The 24522-nt window shown below is 39.4% G+C and overlaps 1 protein-coding gene across 10 annotated transcripts in view; it reads left to right on the top strand.

The window, feature by feature from the left end:
* TRPS1 (transcriptional repressor GATA binding 1) overlaps window positions 1–24522 on the top strand; it is a 223056-nt gene that overhangs the window by 52650 nt on the left and 145884 nt on the right. For 9 of the 10 annotated variants that reach the window (XM_069779938.1, XM_069779929.1, XM_069779937.1 and 6 more), the window contains 2 exons: window positions 3039–4168; window positions 12051–12654. In XM_069779938.1, coding sequence (XP_069636039.1) covers window positions 3039–4168; window positions 12051–12654 — 1734 coding nt within the window. The remainder of the gene's footprint in view (window positions 1–3038; window positions 4169–12050; window positions 12655–24522) is intronic. The other variant, XM_069779939.1, reaches the window with a different exon arrangement.

Below are 24522 nucleotides of genomic sequence, written 5' to 3'. Positions count from 1 at the left end.
TAAGGAAGATTACATACCCAGTGAAGGAGTTTAGTGCCTGTACATAGAGATACGATATGTAACTGAAAAATCTGAAAGTCAAGCCAAGACTTGAGCAGAGTGCATGAATCCAAACAGTTCTGCCAATGTGTAGGCTTTTTCCAAATTTGGCTGGCTGAAATCTGAAACAGCTTCAGTTTATACCGTCACTTGAAGTGCTTCTCCCAACCTTCTTGCATGGAAGCCAGTTTCTTCAGTTCTCTTCACCTGATGACCCCCAAGGAGGCTTTTAGTAGGTTTTGTTATGCGTGAAAAATGGCTTTTGAGTGTAATAACATTAAGATGACCCTGTGTTACCTTTCACGTACATACTTTCCAAATAGGATGCATTATTTTGAATTGTGGCAGGGTAGTCAGGGAAATGCCAACCCAATAATTGGTAATCAATTACATTCCAGTGCTGTAAAGATTGTGTGTGTGTCCCCCATTGCAAGACATTAACACAAATAGTGTGAGAATACTTAGTTCTATTTTATCTTCTTGTGATGCAGAGAAGGATGTATTAGCATGGGACACAAATTTGCTATGTAGGCCACTAAGCAGGATTAGCACAACTTAAAGAAATGGTATGATTTACAGTCCATTGTATAAAATGCTAGTACTAATAATATGTTTTTCCAGTGTTCAGAAATAAAAGTAATTAGCAATGAACAGCAGCTGGGATTATTGTCACTCACAGTTTCTAACTGGTGTCTACAGAGTGTCTGCAAAATAGGTTTGTTATTTGTAGTCTCTGTGAATGGACAGCTGAGAGTAATGGATGTATTTACTCATTAGAGCCACTTAAGGTGAAGCATTTTGGCCAGTTTTCTGTGCATGCATAGAACAAACATAAGTATCTAATTAAATGAGCAAAACCAGATCACCTTGCAATTTATGTAATTGCACAGCGAGCTGCTGTTATTTTCTGTTTACCATAATTCCATCAGTGTTTTCTTTAAGTTGTCTTTCAACACCGTTGAGACTTTGAAATAATGCAATGGATGGAGACCTGAAGTGCCAGATACTGTAGAGCAGGCGCAAGTCCCACTGTTGTCAGTGGATCAGTCTCAGCACGGCTTTGTCTCCAGTTCTTGCTCACCATAAAATGAATAAAATGAGATATTTTCTGCGGTACAGTAGATCTGTTAAAACATCCCTCTTCCAAAGAATCTCTTCAAACCCAAATTCATAACTTGATACCAGAACTTGTTTAAGTGAAAATGTTACTACAGTGAAGTCCTAGCTATTTGGCTGCCCAACTCACCATTGCCTAATGAGATATGTTTCCTAAACAAACGGAAAGCAATTTTCAGTTTATTTAAGCAAAAGTTTTAACCAACACATGAGAATTGTGCTTTCTTTAAAAAAAAAAAAAAAAAAAAGCATTGGAGGCTGAATAGCAGCAGCTCATTATATCATGGTTTAGCAACTCATTGACTCACTATACGTGTTCAGTTCTGATGGGGTACAAAGGATAGCATCTCATTCTCTGAGCTAAATGGCTAAAAGGCATTTATACTGAATGCGTTTAAAAATGTTTACGTTCCGTGCTCTCTGTATGTCTGAGTCTTTCTGTATGGTGTGATACTGAATGAGCAGTGATCACATGTTTTCTTTGTGGCACAGCTGTTGAGGAGGAAAAGAAAAATAATTACACCATTTGCCTAATGCATTATAACTGAATCCTGCAGAAATGTAGTAATACACTCACTGGTTGGGAGAATGGAAATCAAACCCTGTGCGGAAATGTTATATTCCCTGTAAGGGCCCTCTTGGGTGTAAAAATTGAGAATGTGACACAAGGAAGCTTCCGCCCATGTCCTTGGTGCAGTGGTATAGACTGGATGATGGGAAAGGAGTAGATGTCTGTGGATTTTGGGGGTAAAGAGGAGTTATCTTCTGGATGCGGTATGCTATTTACCATTCAGGAAAAGAAGTAGAGCAATGGTGACATTTTTTGTCAGGAGAGCCTTTCTTTGGCCTTCAAACCAGTTGTATAGGAGCAGCAAATCTCCCCCTGATGTCAGGGGCAGGTGTGGTGCACTCCTGGGACGGGCAGGCCTGCCTGCTATGAGAACACAGGGTTTAATAACATAAGCCCTGGAAGCCTTGTTTCCTTCCTGCAGACCATTTTGCTCAGAGATCATGAGAACAGTTAAGTAGACCTACCTTTTTTTTTTTTTTTAAATTAGTTATGTCATGGACTTGGGTGTGGTAGGTTTCTTTGCCACATGCCATTTTTCTACTGTAGTTTTTCCATCCTTGTTTTACTAAATTGAGCTCTGTGCATGAGAGGAACAGAAGATTTCCTTGGAGAATGTCTGTACTGAGTAATCTTTGAGAAAACCGCCTTTTGTTTCAGACATCAGCCACTATGGCTGTGTTAAAAGGAGTCCTGGCGGATACTGGATACTCCTATAGGAATAGTCTTTATAAGAACTGGTCATACTCTGACCCAGCAAACTGAATTTGTTATTTCAAATTTAGTTTTTTTTGCTCATATTTAGAAAGCAATTCTCTTGGACTGTTAAGCATGAATATGATTAAAACATGTAAGTGTATTGAAAGAAAAAGTCTGAGGACTCGTTCTTTTGTTCCACACCTGGTAGAGACTCCCAGCAAAGTCTCCTGTCATAGGGTTCAGGGATATGGGAACAGGTTATTGGATCTTCTATCAATGACATGATTTAGTGAAGGAAGGAGTAGTCCTATCAGAGAATGCTGAGTTAAGATCATGTTGTGTACGTGTGCCTCAGTTTCCCCAAATAAATACATTTATTATTCATATGGAATATATATTCAGCTATGTGAAACATTTCAAAATCTTCAGCAACAAATGCTAAATACATGAGGGTATATGTCTTATCACATTAGTACAAATGACAGTGGTGGTGATGGTTAATGTAAGAGGCTTATGAATTAATTGCTTTCTATGTATCTTTTTTTTTTTTTTCCCCTTCCTTGCTATTTGAATAAATCTACAGTGGAGCTAAAATGATGTTATTCTTTATTCACAGGTTACTTTAGGTGGAACCTTTATTGGAATTGGGCGGAAAACTCCAGATTGCCAAGGCAACACCAAGTACTTCCGCTGCAAATTCTGCAATTTCACCTACATGGGCAACTCCTCCACTGAACTAGAGCAGCACTTCTTACAGACTCACCCAAACAAAATGAAAGCAGCCCTTCCCTCCTCTGATTCTGGTAAAACTTCAGAGAAAAACTCCAATAAATCCAGTCCTACTCTTCGACCATGTGATTCTGGAGACTTGGGGAAGTGGCAAGACAGAATCACTGTAAAAGCAGGAGATGATACACCAGTTGGATATTCGGTGCCCATCAAGCCAATAGATTCCTCTAGACAAAATGGTACCGATACAACCAGTTACTACTGGTGTAAATTTTGCAGTTTCAGCTGTGAATCGTCCAGCTCACTGAAACTATTAGAGCATTACAGCAAACAGCATGGGGGAAGCCAGGCAGGAAGCCTTCACCCAGATCTGAATGATAAGCTTTCTAGGGGATCTGTCATTAACCAGAATGATCTAGCCAAAAATGCAGATGGGGAGTTAGTGTCAAAGACAGAAAAGGGTGCGAGTGTGGCAAAAAAGAAAGACTTGACTAGCAAAGGAGCAGAGGACAGCATGGTGACAAGCTACAACTGTCAGTTCTGTGACTTTAGGTACTCAAAGAGCCATGGCCCAGATGTAATAGTGGTGGGCCCACTTCTCCGTCACTATCAGCAGCTACACAACATTCATAAATGTACCATTAAGCACTGTCAGTTCTGTCCCCGAGGCCTCTGCAGCCCAGAAAAGCACCTTGGAGAAATTACTTACCCATTTGCTTGCAGAAAAAGTAATTGTTCCCACTGTGCTCTCTTGCTTTTGCACCTGTCTCCAGGGGTGACAGGAAGCTCTAGAGTCAAACACCAGTGCCATCAGTGCTCATTCTCCACTCCCGACGTGGACGTTCTCCTGCTCCACTATGAGAATGCACATGAAGCCCAAGCGTCTGATGTCAAACCAGAAACAAACGCCCTGCCAGGGGCAGAGGGGCCGCTGACGCTCAAGGAGAACAAAGAACACTCATGTACCAAATGTGACTTTACCACCCAGGTGGAAGAAGAGATTTCCCGACACTACAGGTACAGTGAAGTTTCAAATGATTAATGATAGGAAACCAAACAACCAGCCCTCCCTTAGTTCCTTAATTAAATGTCACCATTCCCCAAACATTTGAGGAAACTGGAAATCAAAATATGAATGCGTATAGATATAAATCTTTACAGCCAGAGTCCAATCCAACATCCACTTTGTTTTGGAAAACCACCAGCTAAGTCAGTGGATTTAATTATACATTTAAACCTGTGCAAAGAAGAGGGAGATTTGGATTTGTGTGCAGATGCTGAAGTTCCAGCATATTTGAGGTTTGGTCAACTATTTTCCACCCAGAATCTTTTAGGTACTATTTTAGTTCAGGCTTTTTACCAGAAAGCTGGCATCTTCATTCAGTAGGGGAACACAAATGGCTTTACTTTCCAAGATAGACTATGAATCCTTTCATGCTCTGTAACAGTGCTTCAATGTACTACCTTTTTGTAGTATTTTCCATTCCCAAGTCCAGCAATGCAATAATTAGTTTAAGAGCATTCCACTGCTGTTTTGGTGTTGGTTTCACACTGGGAGCAGACACTCTTTTGTCTGTTGATGTCATCCCCCAAGATCCTTTTGCAGATGCTTATTTTCATGTCGTTCTATTTATTTTAAATGCTAATGTTCCTATTTGGAGGTGGACGAAGCCAGTCTCCTGACTCAGTCTGACACAATGTCATAGTGGCAGCCAACTCCCTGCTAAACTTCTTGGGTCAGTTCCTGGGCTGTTGTAAACTGGCAGTCCAGTTTACATCAGAGGAGGAGCTGGCTCTTAGGCTTTCTAAAGAGCAACAGTTATGTGCCGCTGCAAAAGCGATGTTAAATATTAGAAAATCATGCTGAATATGTTAATAGTTAAGGCTAATGCGTCAACAACAACGGAAAACTCAGTATCTATCTCATCTAAAAGATCTTTGCATGGAAGCCAGCTAGAATGAAGACAAAAGAAGATGCATTTTCAAAGCTAAAGCTTTGTTAAAAGCTCAAGAAACTGTGCCACGTTTAATAGATTCCAAGACATCCAAAATTAACAAAGGCAGACTGGGGCATGATACTTTAATAGAGATTAAAGCTGGGGGCATCCAAATGTTGCCCAACAGAGGGCTGCATTGGCAACGTATCAGGAGTCTATTTAAAAAAAAAAAAAAAAAAAAAAAGAGCAGATTGCTCATCTTTAATTTGGAGCTAGGGCCCACGGAGGATTCAGGTCCCAGCATGCAGTGCCCCATTTTTGATCCAAGTGGGCCTGAGGGATGTTGTGCGGATTAATTAGTTAATGTTTGTAAACTGCTTTGAAGATGAAAAGTGGTATCTAAGTTCCAAGCATTATTATAGCAGCTTTGAGCCATGCTGTAGAACTCCATAGGCAGCACTTTGTCCGCCGCTGGGGCATGGCACGATCTTTTTTTAGTGGTTAAATAACTGGAAGATTGAAATGGCTCCTTGACTGAAAAAAACGCTTTTATTTTGCTGCAGCTGGTAATTTAAGTTTTAACAAGCACGCCTAGTTAAAATCCTTTTTCCCAAGGAAAGGAGAAGCCATGACTTTCAAAATTAAGTGCTAAGTCTGAGACAGGGTAGCAGTAGCTTGTCCTTTGGAGGGCTCAGCACCCTGTGCCTCTGGCAGTTGTCACAGGGAGCTGCACTGTGGAAAATCAAGAGATACGCTTAAGTGTTCGAATCTCAACTGGTTGTCTAAAATTAGGCTATTCTGTTTAAGACACTCGAGCAATGTATTTTGTTAAGCATTCAGTCTACAACATTATTGAGTACTCTGAGGATGTTGTGTAATTAATGCGAAGTACAACATCCCCGTAACTGCCAACTTCTTTCCCCTTCTTCTGCCCTCCCCGCATTTTGAGTTTTGTTTCTTTTCTATGGGTACTGCTCCTGTTTTCCCCCACTGTGCATCTTCTTTGAAATCACAGAAGTTAGTTCAGTTTGTGGTAGGTGCTCTGTAATGGCAAACACCAGCAGGTTTTATTGCTTTTCTATGCATAACCTAGTTTTCACTCTATCAAACTAAAACAAATGGAAAGAGAGACTTTTGGGGCATTATAGCTTCTATTTTTATTACTATTATTATTCTCAGCCCTTTTTTTTTTTTCTTTTAAATAGAAGTTTTGCATGTATTGGAAATGTATTTTCTTTCCCTTTTTTTTATTTTATGAACTAAAGGTAACAGAATATTTCAGATTTTAAAAAGTAGAACATCTATACAATAGTAGTTTTAGGGGGTTATGTGACACACAAAAACATCCTGATGTGGAGTCAGCTCACAACCGAGCCAGCCTTCTCTGTGGCTTCATCAGAGTTAATCTCAATAAAGCTGTTAAGCCACACGTTATGTATTTCTGATGTATTTAAAATGCTATACATGCACATATATCTAAAACCTGTCCATTTATATAATAAGGAGCTGAATGGATTCTAATTGTAAATATAATCCTAAGCGTTAATGTGGTGGCAGAAAGTGTTCTGCTGCTCACATATTTAAGTTTACCCTTGATAATTTGTGAGTATCGGAGCTGGCTTTACATGCTACTTACATATTTTGGTTCATGTATTTTTTGTCTGCATTTTTGACTATTTTCGTTTTTGAGTCATATGCCTGAACAGCATGCTTAATTTCTTTTATTTTGTTTCCTTTTGGCTCTACATCTACAATTTCACTTGCGTCTGCTAGCTAAAAAATTTTCTATGTCCCAAAATTATTCCTTTGCAGCCATGTGTTTGCAACAGTATTAGAATTTGCAAAAGTGGTTCTTTCCAAGTTTTCTGTCTACAGAAACATATACATACACTTAACACTCATTCAGTATTTCTTGACATGATTATTTGAGGGTTGTTCAGTTAAATTTGAAGTTAATGAATCACGTTGCCCTTGAGTTTACTTGTATTTAAACCTCACTAAGATGTGCTTACTCAAATAAATCCCCAGAAGGTTTATTGGCCTCCATTTTCTACTAATTCTGCTACTACTCATTTTCCATTATACCTCTGAGGAATCAGGTACTCTTCATGTTCATTGTGAAGTTTAGTTTTTTCTCAAAACTGTCTGGTATTCTGATGAGCTAAAAGATGCCAGCACTTGTAATTTAGATAAAAATCATACTGAGTATTTGGGGAAATTTTGTGTGTTGGATCACTTAGTCTAGAGATTATTTTCCTGCTTGCTCCAAAATAATTATTTTTTAAATTTTATTTTTTTCTTAAAAATGAAAGAGGCTTCTTGCAGAAATGGTTCTTTTTTTTAATTTTGCTAAAAGAATTGGGAAAACAATACCTTTTCTCATTTTTGCAAAACCTGGAATTTTTCATGTAAATCCTTAATTTGTCAAAAAAACTGAAAGAAAGCATTTGATCACTGCTCGTAGTAATTAAAAATACTGCGCTGAAAAATGCTTTAAACTTCTTTTAAAAAATGATAGCGCAGTGATTCCTTAAACAACTAGAAAATAGAAAAAGAAGATAGAAGGACAGAAATATAAGCTTTGGCAATGGTGTAGAATCATTTTTCTAATAAATTAATTTGAAAATGCGGATGACAGCACTTATGTAGGGTTCTCTTTTGAAATTAATTTCGAGTTAATTTGAAATTAAATAGTTGCTGACTTCTTAAAGATAAGTGGGGTAGAGGGGTAAAAGGCAAAAGGGTACTCGGGGCTGGCACCTCGCCAGCGCCAGGGCTGCACGTCGGGGACAGGGGTGTCGGGGCTGCCCCCTCGCGCTGTCAGGCAGCAGAAGCCGGAGCAGGGTCTTAGACGTGCAGAGGATGGAAATGTGGAGCCTTTGGGACACTCCCCAGAGAAGCCAACTGAGGGCAAAAGTGTAAATTGAGGCCTACCAGCTCCTGGTTTTTCGGCAGAGCAGGAGCTTTCACTCATTGAACAATAGCAGCAGCTGCGAGGACCTTTTCCGTCCTCCTGACACCTTAATTCACTGCTCTGAACTTGTTTGCTCTTGCCAATGGCTTTTGCTCTCCTTTCATCTCAGCCTTGCTTTGCTCTCCGCTCTGCCCGTTCTCCTCCCCTTTCTGACCCTTCGCTGAATTTTCTTGCTTGCTTTGCTCGCTGTCTTTCCTTCTGAGTACTTTCTGCTCCCCACGAGCCTGAGTGCAGCACCCATCCCAAAAGTAAACTTTCTTATAAGCCTGTTTCTTCATGAGAAGTACTAGTAATTACTATATTCATAATGAAATTCAAACCGTGCAAAAAAATGGGAGTGATACGACAGCCATACTTTCATCCAGAATATTTTCTATGCCCTAGAGCCTAGGAATGTCTTCAGGTAATTTAAAAAAAAAAAAAAAAATTACTTGTTTTGTAGAGGATGGTGTTTTGTAATACTTCAGACTAGTTAGAAGTATGTCAACAAGACTTAATTAACAACTGGCTGGTGTCAGGAGTATCACAGCCTATTAGAAAGCTCAAGTAAAGAGCATTAAATCCATCTGAAAAACCCGGTTTAATCTCTCCAACTTCAAGATTTTGCAGGGGAAAATCCTTATATTTCACAGCACCCAATTCAAGTACATTTCGGTACAAATAAATAATGATAGGATTTTATTAAGTTGTCAGAATATAACAGTGCAGTGAAGGTTTGGCCTGATTTTCTTGACATTTAATCTTGAGATTGGGCCATAAATGTTTTAATGTCCACAGATAATCAGGTCTCTGATGTATTTTGTAGTGAAAATAATAATGCTAAGGAACATCAGTGGATAGGATGATATTGCCATCTCAATGCCACATTGAAGATAACTGCCAGCTTATGGCTTGAACCTGCTGTTAGTTTGCCTGAGTGGTGTATAAGCAAGATCATAGAAAGGAGAATGCTGTTTCCTTCTTCGTTTACATTGCTTTCTTCCATACTGACATTTTCCTCCAACATCTCTCCTTTGATCAGCTGTGTATCAATACGCTGTATTGCACCTGATGAATTCAGAGTTTCAGATGGTATACCCGTGGTTTAGCTGTAAAGTGTAACTTTCAGGTAATGCACGGGAGTGCTTATTATGTACTTCGCAAATGGGAATTTTTAAAATTTTGTTGCTTAGCTTTGAGGAGCTTTGTGCACAAATCTAGGTGTAACTTGGGCCTTTAGAAACTTGGGGTAGGTTTAAAATCTAGTATAAAAAGAAATCAAACATTGCCAACTTGTTTCCTTGATTGCTATCAGGGTGGGGTGAAAACAGTCAGAGATGAAAACATTTTCTTTTTATGCCTTGTTCTGGGAAAGAATAAGTTTCCAACTTCCAAAAGTTCTCTAATAGCTGATGATAGTTATTATTTTATTATTGAGACTGTGACTTATATTAGACAGTTCCAAACTTTAGCTTACTTTTCAGAGCTTGGGGATAGAATAATATACAGGACAAACCCATGTGAAGAATGAAGATTTATAATGTCGGTTGCAGAAATTACTTTTTAATGCATACTGGAAAAGTATATGTCCTAAAAAAACCCCCTGTTGGGTTACTATCTACCTAAATCAGTCCTCGTCTTTTCTACATCACAGTGCCTATCACAGTCTCACAGAAAAATGAAGGAATGCTTGTATGACTCTCTTTGAATCAATTATAAATAATTTAAATGAACAAACCTTTAATGTAATAAAGGTGATTTTAGCTGGGCCTCAGCCATGTAGTTACAACTGCATCTAATATTCGGCATTTATTTGTGGCCTCAGAAGTGTGGTACCACTCCTGTGGTGTATGCTGCTCCTGATCAAAAACATTTAGCCAGTATGGAAGGAGCGGGGGGGGGGGGGGGGGGGAAGGCAAGTTAGGCAGAAAAAGATCAGCTGTTTGGAGGTGTGATATCTGTAGATGAGAGCCAAGTTAGGAAAGGGGGTTAGCTATTGAAATAGCCAAGTTAAACAAGAGACACTTAGGGCTAAGTAGCCTCCCAAAGGATTGATAAACTTTCACATGGGGAGTGTATGTGGTTGAGCCATTAGCCCCAAATGGTGTCTTGTTTAACTTGGCTTTTGAGATAACTAGCCCCTGTCTAACTTGGACTTCCCTGATGGTATCCCACCTTTACGGGGCTGACCCTCTTTATAACTTGGCTTTTTGTATTTATAAAATGGTTTTGATCAGATAGCACTCTCTCTTTTTTTTGGTTCAGAAGAGAATTAAGCTCGGTTTAGAAAAGAATTAAGTTGCAAGAGAGAATATATTAGTGTCGCATTGAGAGACAAGCTGATTTTAATAAAATGCAATTGTAGAATGAAGAAAAAGGAACACAGCCAGAACAGGATTTTAACCCACAGCTTGCTCTCCCACAAGTAGATTTTGATGCCATAAGGCTATGTGGAGAATAGCTGACTCTATTTTTTGCATAACTGAATGAGCCCATCTAGTCCCTTAAAATGAATATAAATATGGAAAATGACAAAAAGAAAACTGATATTGCACAAGGGCTAAAAAGCTTGAATCTGAAAGTGTACTCATGTCTGTGCACTGACACAACTGCAAGAAAATCAGACAATGTAAATAACATATGGTTTGTTTTTCCAACGAAAGGAAAGAAGGAAGACAAGGGGGTTTAATGCGTTTGGCAAGTTGTCCCTTCTAAACTATCATACTCTAAAAGGGACATTTCGTGTAGCATTCCAGTTCTACAGATGCACCGAGAGCCAAATCCTGCTCTTACTGAAGTCAACGGGAGTTTTGCCATCGACTTCACTGAGACTAAGATTTGGCCTCAAAAGAATTAATTCTAACAATTGGAGTTGTCAGGGCAGTAACAGATTTCTCATACAAGTTTTGTCCTGTGTGGATAGTGAAAGGCTCGGTTTTTTAGCTTGGCTAAAGACACTGTTGTGACTCTCAATGCCTGGGGTGTGGATGTGTGAGTGTGTCTGTAGGGAGAAGCTTTCGCAGAGTTATGTACATTTTGATGAAGGGCAGGGACGGTATTTTACTCTGCATTGGTACGACGCCGGGCGCAGCGGGGCCCGGAGCCTGACGGAGGGCTTTGACCGCTCCTGTGCTATAAACAATTATTCATAATGGCGTTACAGAGCTCATAAACAGTGTTCTGTTCCTACGATAGATACAGTAAATGGGTAACATGTTGTTCTCATGTAGGAACATATGCTTTACATAATTTAGTAATGCAGTACTTTATATAGGCTTTTAGAATAAAAACAGGAAGGCGTGTTATTCCACACTGCTCCACAGCTCATACCCAAGTATTCCTGTATTTGACAGGAAAATGCAGTTTGTAGTGACACAGCCAACTATTTTGCTTTTTCTTTAGAGCAGCATCTTTTAAAGTTGTGTTAAAATGTCCATAGAGAACAAATAAGTACTGTTGTGTACAACCTTCTGTCCTTTGGTGTATTCTTATGCATAACTTAACCAGAACTCCACTCAAAATCATCTTTGTCAACCAAAAGTATATGAATTTGGTGGAAAGCAAAGGAATTTTTTAAACATCTTAACTGTCTAGCATAGATGTATACAAAGTGGTTTTTTTTATACAAAACCCCCTATCCTTTTCTAACCATTTGATTTTGGTTGAAAAAAGAGTGTTACTTCAGTGTTTCTACTGCAATAGAAAGTGAAAAGTGTATTGCAGCAAACTGAAGAGGAAAAACCACAAAATCCCGGTGAAAATTATGTGAAGTTTAGAATAATGCAGTGGTGTGTGAATGAATGACAGGAGGCCATTGCAAGGCGTGGGGGGGAAAAACAGCAGGATTTTTCCCTTATTATATAAGACACCAAAGTAAACCCGCTTGCTTTTTTTAGAGGGAATCTTACTGTAAGTTCGATCTATTTTCTTCATCTTGGTAGGTAAAACCACTGTGAGAGGGAAGGGAAGGGGAGACTCCCATGTTAATACATGTCTTGTTTTCTTCCAGGAGAGTACACAACTGCTACAAATGCCGTCAGTGCAGCTTCACAGCTGTTGACACTCAGTCACTACTAGAGCACTTCAACACTGTGCACTGTCAGGAGATGGACGTCACTACAGCCAATGGGGAGGACAGTCATGGCGTTTCGTCTATCAAGGAGGAGCCAAAAATTGACCTCAAGGTCTACAGTCTGATTAATCCGGACCCCAAAATGGGGGAGCCCATATCTGACAGCATAGTGAAGAGGGAAAAGATAGAAGATAAGGAAGTGCTCAAGGAGAAAGGTTGGACTGACAGTCCCAGCGACGATCTTCGCAATGTGACCTGGAGAGGAACAGACATTCTGAGGGGGAGCCCATCATACACACAGACCAGTCTAGGCTTATTGACCCCAGTGTCCGTTGGCCAAGAGCAGCCAAAGCCTTTAAGGGATAGTCCAAACGTAGAAGCTGCCCATCTTGCGCGGCCCATTTATGGCTTGGCGGTGGAGAGCAAGGGCTTCCTGCAGGGCGTGCCAGCCGGAGCGGCGGAGAAAGCCGGGCAGCTCACCCAGCCCTACGCTGGATCCGGGGACGGCAAGGCAAAGGACGAATCCCAGTCCTTATTACGGGTAGGAAGCTCTCTTTCTTTTTTCTCTCACTTTCTGTGATTACACGTACGTTATGTTTCATTAGGCATGCAAATGGTTTCTTCAGTTCCAGAGTAACGTGGTTGGGGTTTTTTTCATGCATGGGAAAAAAAAAAAAATCAAGGAAAGAGTGAAAGACTCAAACTTGTAGAGCTAAACTGGCAGGTAAATGTTCCAAAGTGTTTGCATAAAACAATGAATATATTGATGTAGTATTAGTAAGCAAGTGCTTCTGGTTTTGCTGTTTAGCTCTGATTGAATTTTGTTTAATCATTCCTGCTAATTGTGCAGGTTGATGATGCATTTGAAGAAGGAAGGTTTAGAACCCCAGAAGGCTGCACATCTGTTACACTAAAACAACTAATCACCTCTTAAATTTTGTGGTGGTGTGACAGTTCACACTTAAGCAAGATTTCACATTATTAAGTATCTAAGAATATGAAACCTGAGTTAAATATTAATAAAAAGTAACCTTTTTTTTGTAAAGCAACATAATTATATATCAATTTTGACACTTGTCTCGTTGCCTTGGAAGCAAAAGAAAAAGAAAAAAAAGAAAAGGGAGGAGCTTGGGTGATAAGAAAAGGAGAATATTTGTCACACCAAATAATTCCTATTCTGTCCTTTTTTTAAACAAAAGGGCCTATATCTAAGGAACTTCCCCTTCCATCAAGGTATGCTTTTCCCACTGTAGAGAAATCTGAGGTTAGAAAAGCTCTCAAATTCTGAGGAGCTGAATAGGGAGACAAATAAGTGCCTTTCTCCTGGAGTCATCACTGCATGTTTTCAGGGACTGCTCCCTATCTGAACTTCTAGAAACTTGCTACAGGAGTGGTCAGTCCACAGACAAACCTCACTAGAATGGAAGTGATGATCAGCTATTTTTCTTTATTGTCTTTTATAAGAACATTTATAACCATAACACCATTACTGTAAGAGTGAACAACATGCCAGAAGAAGACAAAAGGCAAGATAAATGTTTTATTCCATGGTCTGCTAAGATTATACATAGGTGTATTGTTTCTGTATACATATATATGTCTTACAAGCTCTTTTAAAATGAAGTCAGTCATCTTAAAAATATTGCAGTTATTGTAATTATAAAATAATGTGTCTGTCACTTAAAGCCTGCATGTAATTTAGGGGGACCACAGTTTTTTGTACCGTACAGGTCATGAATAGTTGTTGTTGTCAGATTTTAAGTGTATGAGAAGCAGTTACGGTATGACAGGTTCCCTGTTGCAAACCTGGGTGTGTGCTCACTGTGAATGGCAGGATTATACTTCTCTCCTCCATTGGAAATACGTATAAAAATATACACATATATTGACTAGCAGTGGAATTCATGCTGTATATATGGTGCTAGTTACATCCCACTTCAATTCTTGTAGTGGTTCTTAGCAATGCATGGACATATTGACCAGAGGAGCCATTTGTGTTGTGGGTTATCAGAATACAAATAATTTTCATTTATTTTTTGACTACTAAAGAATGAAAAAAACCCAACTAAAAAATCTGCAAAGGGATGTGGTAGTATTCAGAATCAGCTCTATAAGGGTCTAGATTTGGTTGGTAGCTAGAGCCTAAAAACTTAGTAAGTGGTAAAATAAGGCCATTATATCATCAGTTTTAGCTATTGGTGAATATAGAAGGGGAAACTGTACACTGTCTGCTTCTTATGCCCTTTTTAAAAATAAATTCAGATGCTTTTTTAAAGTCTTTATACAAAAGCACTAATATTTTTTTTTTCAATTCAGTATTTCTATTTCTTTGGAAATATTTTGATCCCTTCTCGATATTCAGAAATATAAAGTACCTGTAATTTTCACGGTTTTCTTAAAAAAAAAAGTTTTTATTTTTTTGTATTAACAGTGTATATAAATCAGTTCCTTGCATTTTAAAACATGTACAACCCAACTTTTCTTTTATAAGGTTTGTAAAAGGATTTATTGGCAGATTAGGTCTATACCTACTGGTGAAACCATACCAACACACTTCAAAGACAGATTACTTTTATGCACACCTTTAGCTACCTTGCTCTTTGAACTCTGTTGTGCCACGGACTTGTTGGTCTGGGTCTTTTCCTTAATTATAGTATGTAATTTTCACTTTTCTTCTTTGAAAATTGGGCAAGTTGCCTTTGTCAGTTTGAAATATTTTAGAAAAAAAGGGAAGGAGGTTAACTTTCTACATCTGCTGAACAGAGTCCCTAATCATATATTTCATCACTATTGATGGATAGAGGAAAATAGTGAGAATTCAAACTTCTTGAAGGTAAGGGGTGATCTGAAGGATAGGAGATCGTGGAAGATGGAGTGTGATTCTGTGAGTGGTATTAATTCCCTATTCCCCTGGATCTGGGAAGAAGATCAAAGAAACCTAACTCCTTTATTTTGCCCTTGATTTAGTTTTCTGTAGACAGTTATGGGATGCAGTACTGGAGCCAGGAAATAGGAAGACAAACTGATGGTCAACTTGACCAGTGGGAACTTGGTGTCAGGTATTATCTGACAGACAGATAGGTTACATGTATGCCTGAAAGCTCACTTGGCCCAGACAGAATTAGAAACTGTTCAGAAAAGAACTTCCCTTCCATTGTGGAAAAACCTAATTTTTGTAATCCTGTGTGCCTTTCTGATTACAGCCTTACTTGTTAATTTGATATATACAAAATACATCTTGCACAAAATAGTCAGACCATTCTAAATCTCTGAGTTATTCTTTGACACTGTGAAATAAAACAATACTCCATATTGCTAAGCAAGTCTCTCATGATTATCCAGTTTTGGAGAAATATGTGAAATAGCTAGTAGAAGTAGCTAATGTTGTGCTAAAAGTTGGGCCTTTCTAAAAGCAAAGTGTTAAATCAGTACATGCTTCTGGTATCATATAATGAATGCTCATGCAAAATACTGTATCCCAGGACGACTGGTGACTAGGAAACAAAACCTATAATAAAATCACTGTGGACACCTTCATTTTTTTTTCCCCCAAAGATTGACACAGAGGAAGCCAAAAATTTGGGATTACTCAGTGAATAAACACTGTGAGAAATGGACTGAAAAAACCCTAACATATCCCTTTGGTTGTACTGGCTATTCAGTATTTATAAAGTGGTTCTGCTTATTACAAATGATTTGTAATGATTTGACAGTAGCAGTAATACCATGTGCTTTTCATTTTTTAGTTCTCTCATGACTGGAGGAAGGGAAAGGGGAGATCATGTTTTTCACATTTTTTCATATAGATAGAGGTTAATACTGCAAGTGGGTTTTCTAGATACTGGGTTTAGGAGTGATTAGCATTTTAATAAAGTATCAAAGATGATACAGATCAACTGGGGAAGGGGTGAAAATCTACAATTGCCCACAGAAATCCCTAATGCCTACAGGATAATTGTAAACTTTTGGAAATTACTTGGAGTGTTTCTCAGCTTTGCATGTTGTGTAAGCCGTTCATATGCTGCTTTCTTGCATTCCTTCCATGCATGATGGACATGTTCCCTCCCCAGACTCTGCTACAGTAGATTATTCGTGGGAGTCATTAGGGTAAGATTTCTTTCCTTTTTAGCAGCTAAAAGACCGAATCGCTTGTGACCTTTCGGGAGCTGGGGATGGTGCAGTGGCGATAGCTTGAACTCTGCATGTGTGCAAACACACATATGCAGTGGACGCACCTTTTTCCCCGAGAGCACTTCCAAGCTGTGTGTATGTAACAGAATCTTTCTCAGGGGCTTGGTGCACTTCTGTGAGTAGCTTTAATTTATTTTTCTTATTAAAATGTTTCCAGCAGCTGTACTTACAGCGAAACGGTATGTTTTGCAAATGGGAATTACAAAAAATGTACCTCAGCGTGGTACAATGTAGACATTATTTCTGCTCTTCCTTAGAGTAGCTGATTTTGTAGTTTAAAGATTTGTTGATACTGGAAGGTCTATTGAGATGCAAAAATGTTCCTTTTTTTGGGTAGCACATTGGCAGCCAGCAGACTCCAGGCCAGGCAGATTGTTTAATGCTTTGACAACGCAGATCTTGGACAGCAGGAACTTTTTGCTAAACTGATTTTAAATGAAGTGTCCTGTTGCGGTATGTGTGGACACTGCAGAACAAAGTTTTCCACAAAATTGGGAATTGTGGCCTGAGCCTTCAGACCTATACGCAGACCTAGTTAGCCTGCCTAAAGGTATTGGTAAACACTGCTGCCTCGCATCATAGTTTAGCTGATGCAGATGCAGAATAGCACAGATCACTGCATCCTGCCGTGCTGCATAGACCCGAAGGCAACAGGGAAATGCCTGTGTATTAATCGTAGTTCATGTAGTGGGGGGAATTGGGTGCTGTCAGAGGGAGAGGGATTGTCAAATTGTTGCGAAGGTACTGTGATTTTTATCAAAGGCAGACTGCAGGCTGTAATGTTAAATATCTAACTGAAGTTATGTTAACCTTTGCTATGAGCTTTTTATATGGGGCAAAGGATAAAATCAGCTCTTCTATTAAATCGAGGCTATTTTGCACCATAATGATCAGCCTGTTTACACACTACAGGAAATCACGGCAGTTCAAGAAAAGTTTCCACTCACTTTAAGAGGAGTTATTTTCTTTTGGTCTGTGATACTTACACTTCTGGTATTACATATAGTGTTCCGTCTAGAGCTGGTTAGATGACTTTAAATTTGGGGGAGACAAGAAATCAGAAAAAGTTATTTATTTCCTCTCTCCCTGTTTTGCATTCTCCTATGTGGCTGATTGACAGAGCTAATTTTGAAATAAGCCATTGGTATGTATGTAGTAAATTTATATATAATTGATTTAGTACCAGTGTAGTAAATATCAGACACAATCCCTAGTGGTGAAACATTATTTCTCCTATTATAAAGTACTGATTCCTCCACAGAGGTAGATGCCAGATAGCTGCAAAGCAGTGGAAATGCTGCACTGGCCTTTGTGATTTCCAAAAGACTTCTCTAAACATTCAGTTCTTGGCCTGAAGGATAACAGAACTTTCAGGTAAAACCTGCCTCTCTGATGTTGGTAGAAGTATTGCTGCTGCCTTTAGCAGGAACACAAGGAGCAGCACAGAAAGATTCAAGCACATGGAGCGGGATCTTGGTTTAAATGTGATTTTTTGGTGGTCACTACAGGGTAATGGATGGAAGGTTTTGTGCGCTTTGGCATTGTGTCCCACTTCCAACCACCTTTTGATAGCATCATCTTAATGGTATATCTACAGAATTAAATTCAATGCATGTAATTGTATCATACATCTTATATTTAAGTTGGTGGAGGTCTTGGATGCTGCATCTCATCCCTCAGCCACTTTGGGAAAGAAAAGCAGCCCTTTTTAAAGAAGAAACATCTGAAATAGTTTCTCTGTAGCTGTATCTCATTTTTTTCCCATTTCCTCTGACTCTGTTAGAGATCTTTCAGGAAGTATTTATAGTCAAGGCCATTCATTGCCATACGGGTCCTCTAATTAGCTGAAGGGAACTCAGCAGGCACTGTGTCTTACTAATGCACAGAGCTCTGTCAGGTCAGAGAGCTGCCAAAGTCTTTCATTTTTTTTAGAAGCACCTGTTTCCACAAGTCTCTGCCTGGGGAGGCAGTGGCTACTTTTTTAGATATAACTACATCCTGGAAAACAGCAAGAATCCTCCGACAATGAAAACGAGAAAATAAAGTTAGGACTTGAAGAGAAATGGTTTTGAAGCATCAGGTTTCCTGCGCAAAACCGAGGCGGGTAAAATCCCTGTGCTGGTGAAGGGCTCACGAGTGAAGCTAAAATAACTTTCTGAAGGTTTCAAGTAGTTTAGAAACAAACATGTACTTGGCTGCTTTTAGTAACTACTGGAACCAAACCCACAAGAAATTGAATGTTTTGCATTACTCATCCTGACAGAGTGATCAGATAGGACTAGAAAGTAACTTTTAGAAAAATGTTAACCTGCCCAATTAAAGGCATGTTTCTGGTTTTTGTGTGGGGTGTGTCTGTCATGTGGAGAGACAACCCCACCTCGTGCATGTTTACCCACCCGTCAGTGCATATTTTTTATTTATTTTTTTTTCTTCTCCCTTTTACGAAATGTGGTTTAAAAGAGAATTAAATGATAAAATCATTATTTGGGTGGGGCGCGGTAATAATGCGAAAGGGCAGCAGCTACGTCAAAATCCTTGATGAAAAGGTGAATCAGTATGTGGAACAAAGGGCTGGGGAGATTGGTACGGGCCCCCAGGCTGCTGCGTAAGCAGCAGGATTTATTGAAGTCGCTGTGATCAATAACAACGATTCAAGCAGGGAGAACCGAGATAATTCTTGATTTAAAACAAGCTGCTTCATTCGGATGGGAGAGACGGTAACGAAGATGAGAACAAAAGAGCGCTTTCTTGTGTTGAACCGAGTGGCCAAAACAGATTGACCATCAGTGTCGGATGCAATTAACTCAATTTTATATTACCCTTCCTAGTTCGAGTAGGAGAGCCCCTCTTTTTTGCTCTCTCCAGCCTGGTATTTGGTGTCCCGGCGCTGGCGGGAGCGAGACGGGCCCGTGCACCGTTGCCACCCGGATCCCTCACGCTCGCGCCGGGGCCTGGCTTTGCCGGGCACATGTCACCCGGGTGCGTGAGGGAGGCAGCCGCTCGGTGCCGCGGCCGCCGCCACGTGGAATGGCGGTTGGTGAGCTCGGCCTGAGGGTGGGAGCACCCTGGGCGCCTGGGCGCAGCTCTCCCCGGCGGCCCCCGCTGCTCCGGGCGGGCTGGGGGCCTGGGCGCCGAGGGGCCCCCAGCACCGTCCCCCAGCCTGAACAGGAGCCCTTGGTGCGGGGCAGCGTGAGCCAGGGCCTCCCTCGCCCTGGGGGGAGGCTCGGAGGTCTCCCTCCCGGCTCAGCCCCTCTCGGAACCGAGCCGCCCTTGCTGACGCCGAGAACAGCCCGGTCCTGCAGCCCTCATTCGTAGCCCTTGCTCCGAACTGGACACACCGAATGAGGAAACGTTGTTCCTTTAGGTGTGACCGATCCCGGTAAGCAGCTATTTTTTTTGTGGTTTTTTTGGTTTTTTTTTTACTGTCCTCAAATGCATTCCAGATTTATTTATTTATTTATTTATTTATTTTTAAATTGTACTCACAGTGGATGCAGCTCAGTTAAAGCAGTGTCAGGGTATGGAGCACAGCTGTGGGCATTGCAAAGGCAAACAGTGCAGCAGCAGCTCCCTCCAGTCTAAACAATTCTGAGAACTGTCAATGGTAAGCCTTGTTTAAACTGGGAAGTAAATGCAGCTTCTCGCACAGTGACTAATTAGTTGAGCTTTCCCAAAGTTTCAAAAAGTTAAGTGCAACTATAACCATTATACAGCCCTATTATTGTTCTGTATTACTAGTGGTACTTAGCATTAGATTATATACCTGAAGTGAAATGGAAGCTCCAGTTGTGTTTAGAAGCTAAAGGATAATCTTTGCCAAACTGGATCCAATAGGAAACACACGTTCATGTCCGAGGGCAGAACTTGCTGCTAGCTTGTAGATTTTCAATGGAAAATTAAATTTCATAGATGAATGCAGGCAAGGATTGTACATAATTCTATTTTTGCCTGAAGTACTATGGTGCTGAACAGTGAAAATCTATGTGAAGATACCTCTAACATCTGGAGGTGCAGAGCTGCTTTTTGTGTTGAATTTCAGACCCTCTACATGTATTTGGTAATTAAAAGACACAATAAATATACTCTTTTAGAGGAGGGATATTATGATAGACAGCAAATAAATGTTTAATTTATTGGACTAAGAAGGGAGCATTGTCATTATAATTGATTTGAAGGAATTGAGATGCTATCCACATCCGCAAAACCTCAAAATGGTAAAGATTTAAAAACAGATTTATGAATAAACAGTGCACACACATGTTCTGTGATTTTTCCCACGGAGTTATCTAGGGGTTAATACACCCAGTTAAAAATGACATCTATGGAAAATAGTCGTTATATGAACAGATGTGTGCTGAAACAGAAATATATATGTATATATATATACGTGAGATATGCAGAAGGCTTTCTGGAACATCTTTTGTTACCTTAGCACTCCTCAGAATATGCATGTGGCCACCTTGGAAGTAGTCTTAATTTTAAGATCTCTAATGTAGCACAATTGCTTTAGTGAACAATTTCCTGCCTAATATAATTAATTTACTTCTTGTACCAAGTTCTGTTTTTAAAATGAAGCTTTGTAATGGCTAAATGCTTCTGTTGATGTTTTTCTAAGCATTTTTCTAAGTAGCATTATGTATATTTTAGAAAATCTTACAATCTTTGTTGTCATGGTATATAATATGTGTATGTAATATAAATCTATAAATACATGTATTCCATGTTGCATGTTACATTATTTAGAGTTCAGATAGCATATAATTTGTGCATAAAGATGGGAGGAGGAATAAGGATGTTTTTTCTTTTTGTGCTGTGTGCAGTATTAGGTTTCTGAAACAAATGGCGTGGTGGCAGCCCAGGCTATGCAGCGCTTTGCAGGCAGCTTACGAATGGACTTTGAAATCTTTGCTGAGGTTATGTATCCCTGTGCTGTCTGAGATTTGCAAATCTCAGGTTGGTGAATCATACGTGACCTAGTTAGATGGTTAATTTTATGATTTCTTCACTGCCCTAGGCCTTAGTCTCCTGATTCTGTCTGTACAATGGGAATAAGGGCAGTTTCCCATCTCAAAAGGCAAGAGCAAAGAGAGATGTGTTAAACTCTGTATTGTGCAACACTGTCGTCATAGCAAGAAGAGCCTAATCTGTAGGCCTCCTGAATCAGTATTCCCGATTAACTTCTCTGGATGTGGTAATGTAACTTTTTGCAAGAACAGCAACAAAAGAGAAGAATTTAAGAAACAGATTCTAATTCTAATTTTAACTTTGTTAAAATTTCTATTCTTTCCTTCAGCCTGGAAAAAAAAAAAAAAAGAGAAGGCAGGAATTTGGGAGCGAGGCATTTGCATTTCTTGTTTGACTTTGACCTCATTTTGGTTTATGTGCCTCTGATGTGTATAGTGGCAAACTACACATTTTCACTTATGGGAAGAAGTCTTTTAACGATAGCTTACAGTGCAGTCTTTAATCATGTGAGTTGCCTCCAGCACTTGCTGAGAGTAAAATTCCACCCTCTCCAATTTCAGGTGGGTTTGTACTATCCGCTGTTTCTCCTTGCAAGGCTGTCTGTGATTTGAAAATTGTGTTTAAATTAAAAAATAGAGAAGAAAAAAGTGAAATAATCAGAACATTTGTCAAGAAATTTGTTATGAATGGGAATGAGGAGCAATGCAAACAAGCTTGGAATGAGTTTTAATTCACATGTTATTCTGGGAGCCTACAATTTCTGGTGAGAAAGTGGCATATTTTAGGTCTATTTCCTCCAGTTTTTGGCATGGAGCAATGCCTGTTTTGTTCAGTCAGATGTTCAAATGGGAATTTTGGATGCTTAGAACTAATTTTAGTAGGGGGGGGTCAAATTTATTATGATGCTACAAATAGAGTTTGATCACAGCTGCTTCATTGCAATTATAAAAATCGGCTGTGAATCACTTCTTAAACTATATTTACTGGTTGCAAAAAAAAAAATCTCATCTATACAAAACTCTGTCTTATTTCCCTTAAAGTTCTGAGTATCATCATTTATATACCCAGTATTTTGAATTTGACTTGGATCATGTTGCCAGAGTATTTTCATGCTGCTGTCCTTCCTTGCCCTTACAGTGATAGTGTGCTCAAATGGCTGTCCCATTCTTTTCTGAAGAAACTGTATCTTTTTGTGTTAGGGTGAATTTCTGAGCTTGTTCTGAAATTACAGTAAATCACACACAGACTTCTTCAGACTTAATAAAAAAGTGTTAGAAACTTCACTGGAAGTTGGACACTTCAAAGCTCTCACTACTCCAGTCTGTACATGACTAAAAGGCTGTAAGGCAGACACCGCAAGGTGAAAGCTTTCAAATCAAAGCAAAACTTAATATACCACTATTATCCCCTTTATAAGACATATGGAGAATAATATCTTTACATATTTATGAGTTTTTTCTGATAGTAACTGCTTTAATGTTCATGGGGTTATGCTTTTGAGTTAGAAGAGAAAATACTGAGTTATGCTCCACATTTTTTCGACGTTTCGTGGCAGCTCCTCTCCCAACCCAAAGTGGATGTATTCCAGATCTGTTTAAAAGTTTGTATTGTGCAGAATAAGCTTAGTCAGCCTGTTTCTTGAGAAGAGCGTTTTCTTCACAATTCAGTTAATGGACTTAGCTATGGTGGTCATTTTGGCATTCTTCCCTGCAGCTGATAAAGAAGACGAACATCTGTAACGCTCGATAGTAGTACAGTACCTGTTAGTATATGACTGAAATTCATTTACATTTGATTGAGGTATGCTAGAAACTTAAGTATTTCCTTTTGTTTAAAATTCTCATAGATCCTACTTTATGCAGTGTTTGAGGGGTGGGGAGAGTTAATGGAAAACGTGATTAAAATCTTGTAGGCTTCAAGGCTTGTAAACAGCTTGGCACCTACATATGTTGTGTGTGTACGTGTGTTTTACTGGTTTGTTTACTAATTTTAAATTAGATTTAAAAATCAGAATGAAATTTTAAAAATTAGTTTTGTTTTTAAATTAAAAATGAAAAGGCTTTTCCACTGAACACAGAATTTCTGTAGTTATTTAGCCAAATGGTTTGTAGGACTAAAATTAATAATTTTTAAAACAAAGAGTATGTTACAGCTTTACTGATTTTTCCATTACAGAACATAACCTTCTGCTTAACAGAATTTTTAAATCTGGATTTTTAAATAGACCTTTTCATGCCTTTAAGACCGTAAACTTAATCATCACTTAATCAATTTGCCTTTGCCTCCTAATAGCCAACTCAGCAGTTGAAGGGTAGAAGTCTTTACAATGTTTATCCATAACAACTGTTAGAGTGGGTTTGATGTAGGGACTTATACAAAAATTAAGAGGATAGTTGATGTCTGTTAAATTTGGTCCCCCAGTTTCTTGGTATAAAGTTCAGCTGAGTGACTCCTCATATAAGACTCAGTTTTAGTCACACCTCATGACCAACTGCGTGTATCTCAGGAGAAGTGTTTCATTCGACTTCAGTGCCCCGCGTTGGCATTGGTGTAGACCTCTAGACTGAACTTTTTCTGCAATTTATGATTTCATTGAGTGAACAGACAGCCTGGGGTGAAGCCTTAATCATTGCTAAAGGTATTGGAAGGCTTTCTTAGTGATACCCTCCTTAAGAAGTGAAGCATAAGCCATTTTGGACACTAGTCCCCCAGGTACATCACTGTTGCAAGGAAAGAACATTTTTAAAAACACTAAGTTAAGAAATATTTTATTTGCCCTGGTTCTGCAGGTCCTTGGCAAAAAAAGTTACATTTTGTAAGTGCTAGGAAGTTAACAGGACCTAGGTGCAGCGGTCCGCACCGAAGGACTCCCAGCACCTGGAGAGCTGCAAGGTGTGCCTGGTGCTCTGCTTGGGGTGAATGCCTCCAGACCCCTGCTGTCAGCTATTTTTATCAGTATAGATCTACTTCCCTCTTTGCTTGGTGAGTTTGCGAGGAAACTTCACTGTAACCTCTCTTTTCTTGTCTTCTTTAGCTTGGTTTGGCTCTCTCCCCCATCAATCTTTTGTGGACCTCACAGTTTTCTATAGTAAATTCATTGAAATTCTCAAAATTTTGAGCTTTCTTTTGAAGGAAAAAATTCATTCTAAGAACTTTCTGGGCTTTCTGATCCACCTTTCCTAAAACATACATTGTCTGCATTGCAAATGGATGGGGAGGGATTAAGCAAAATTGTCTAAATCTTCTTCTCGGC

The sequence above is a fragment of the Haliaeetus albicilla genome, chromosome 3, assembly GCF_947461875.1.
Source record: "Haliaeetus albicilla chromosome 3, bHalAlb1.1, whole genome shotgun sequence".
Taxonomy (NCBI): Eukaryota; Metazoa; Chordata; class Aves; order Accipitriformes; family Accipitridae; genus Haliaeetus; species Haliaeetus albicilla.
This window is presented reverse-complemented; position numbering and strand designations above follow the sequence as displayed.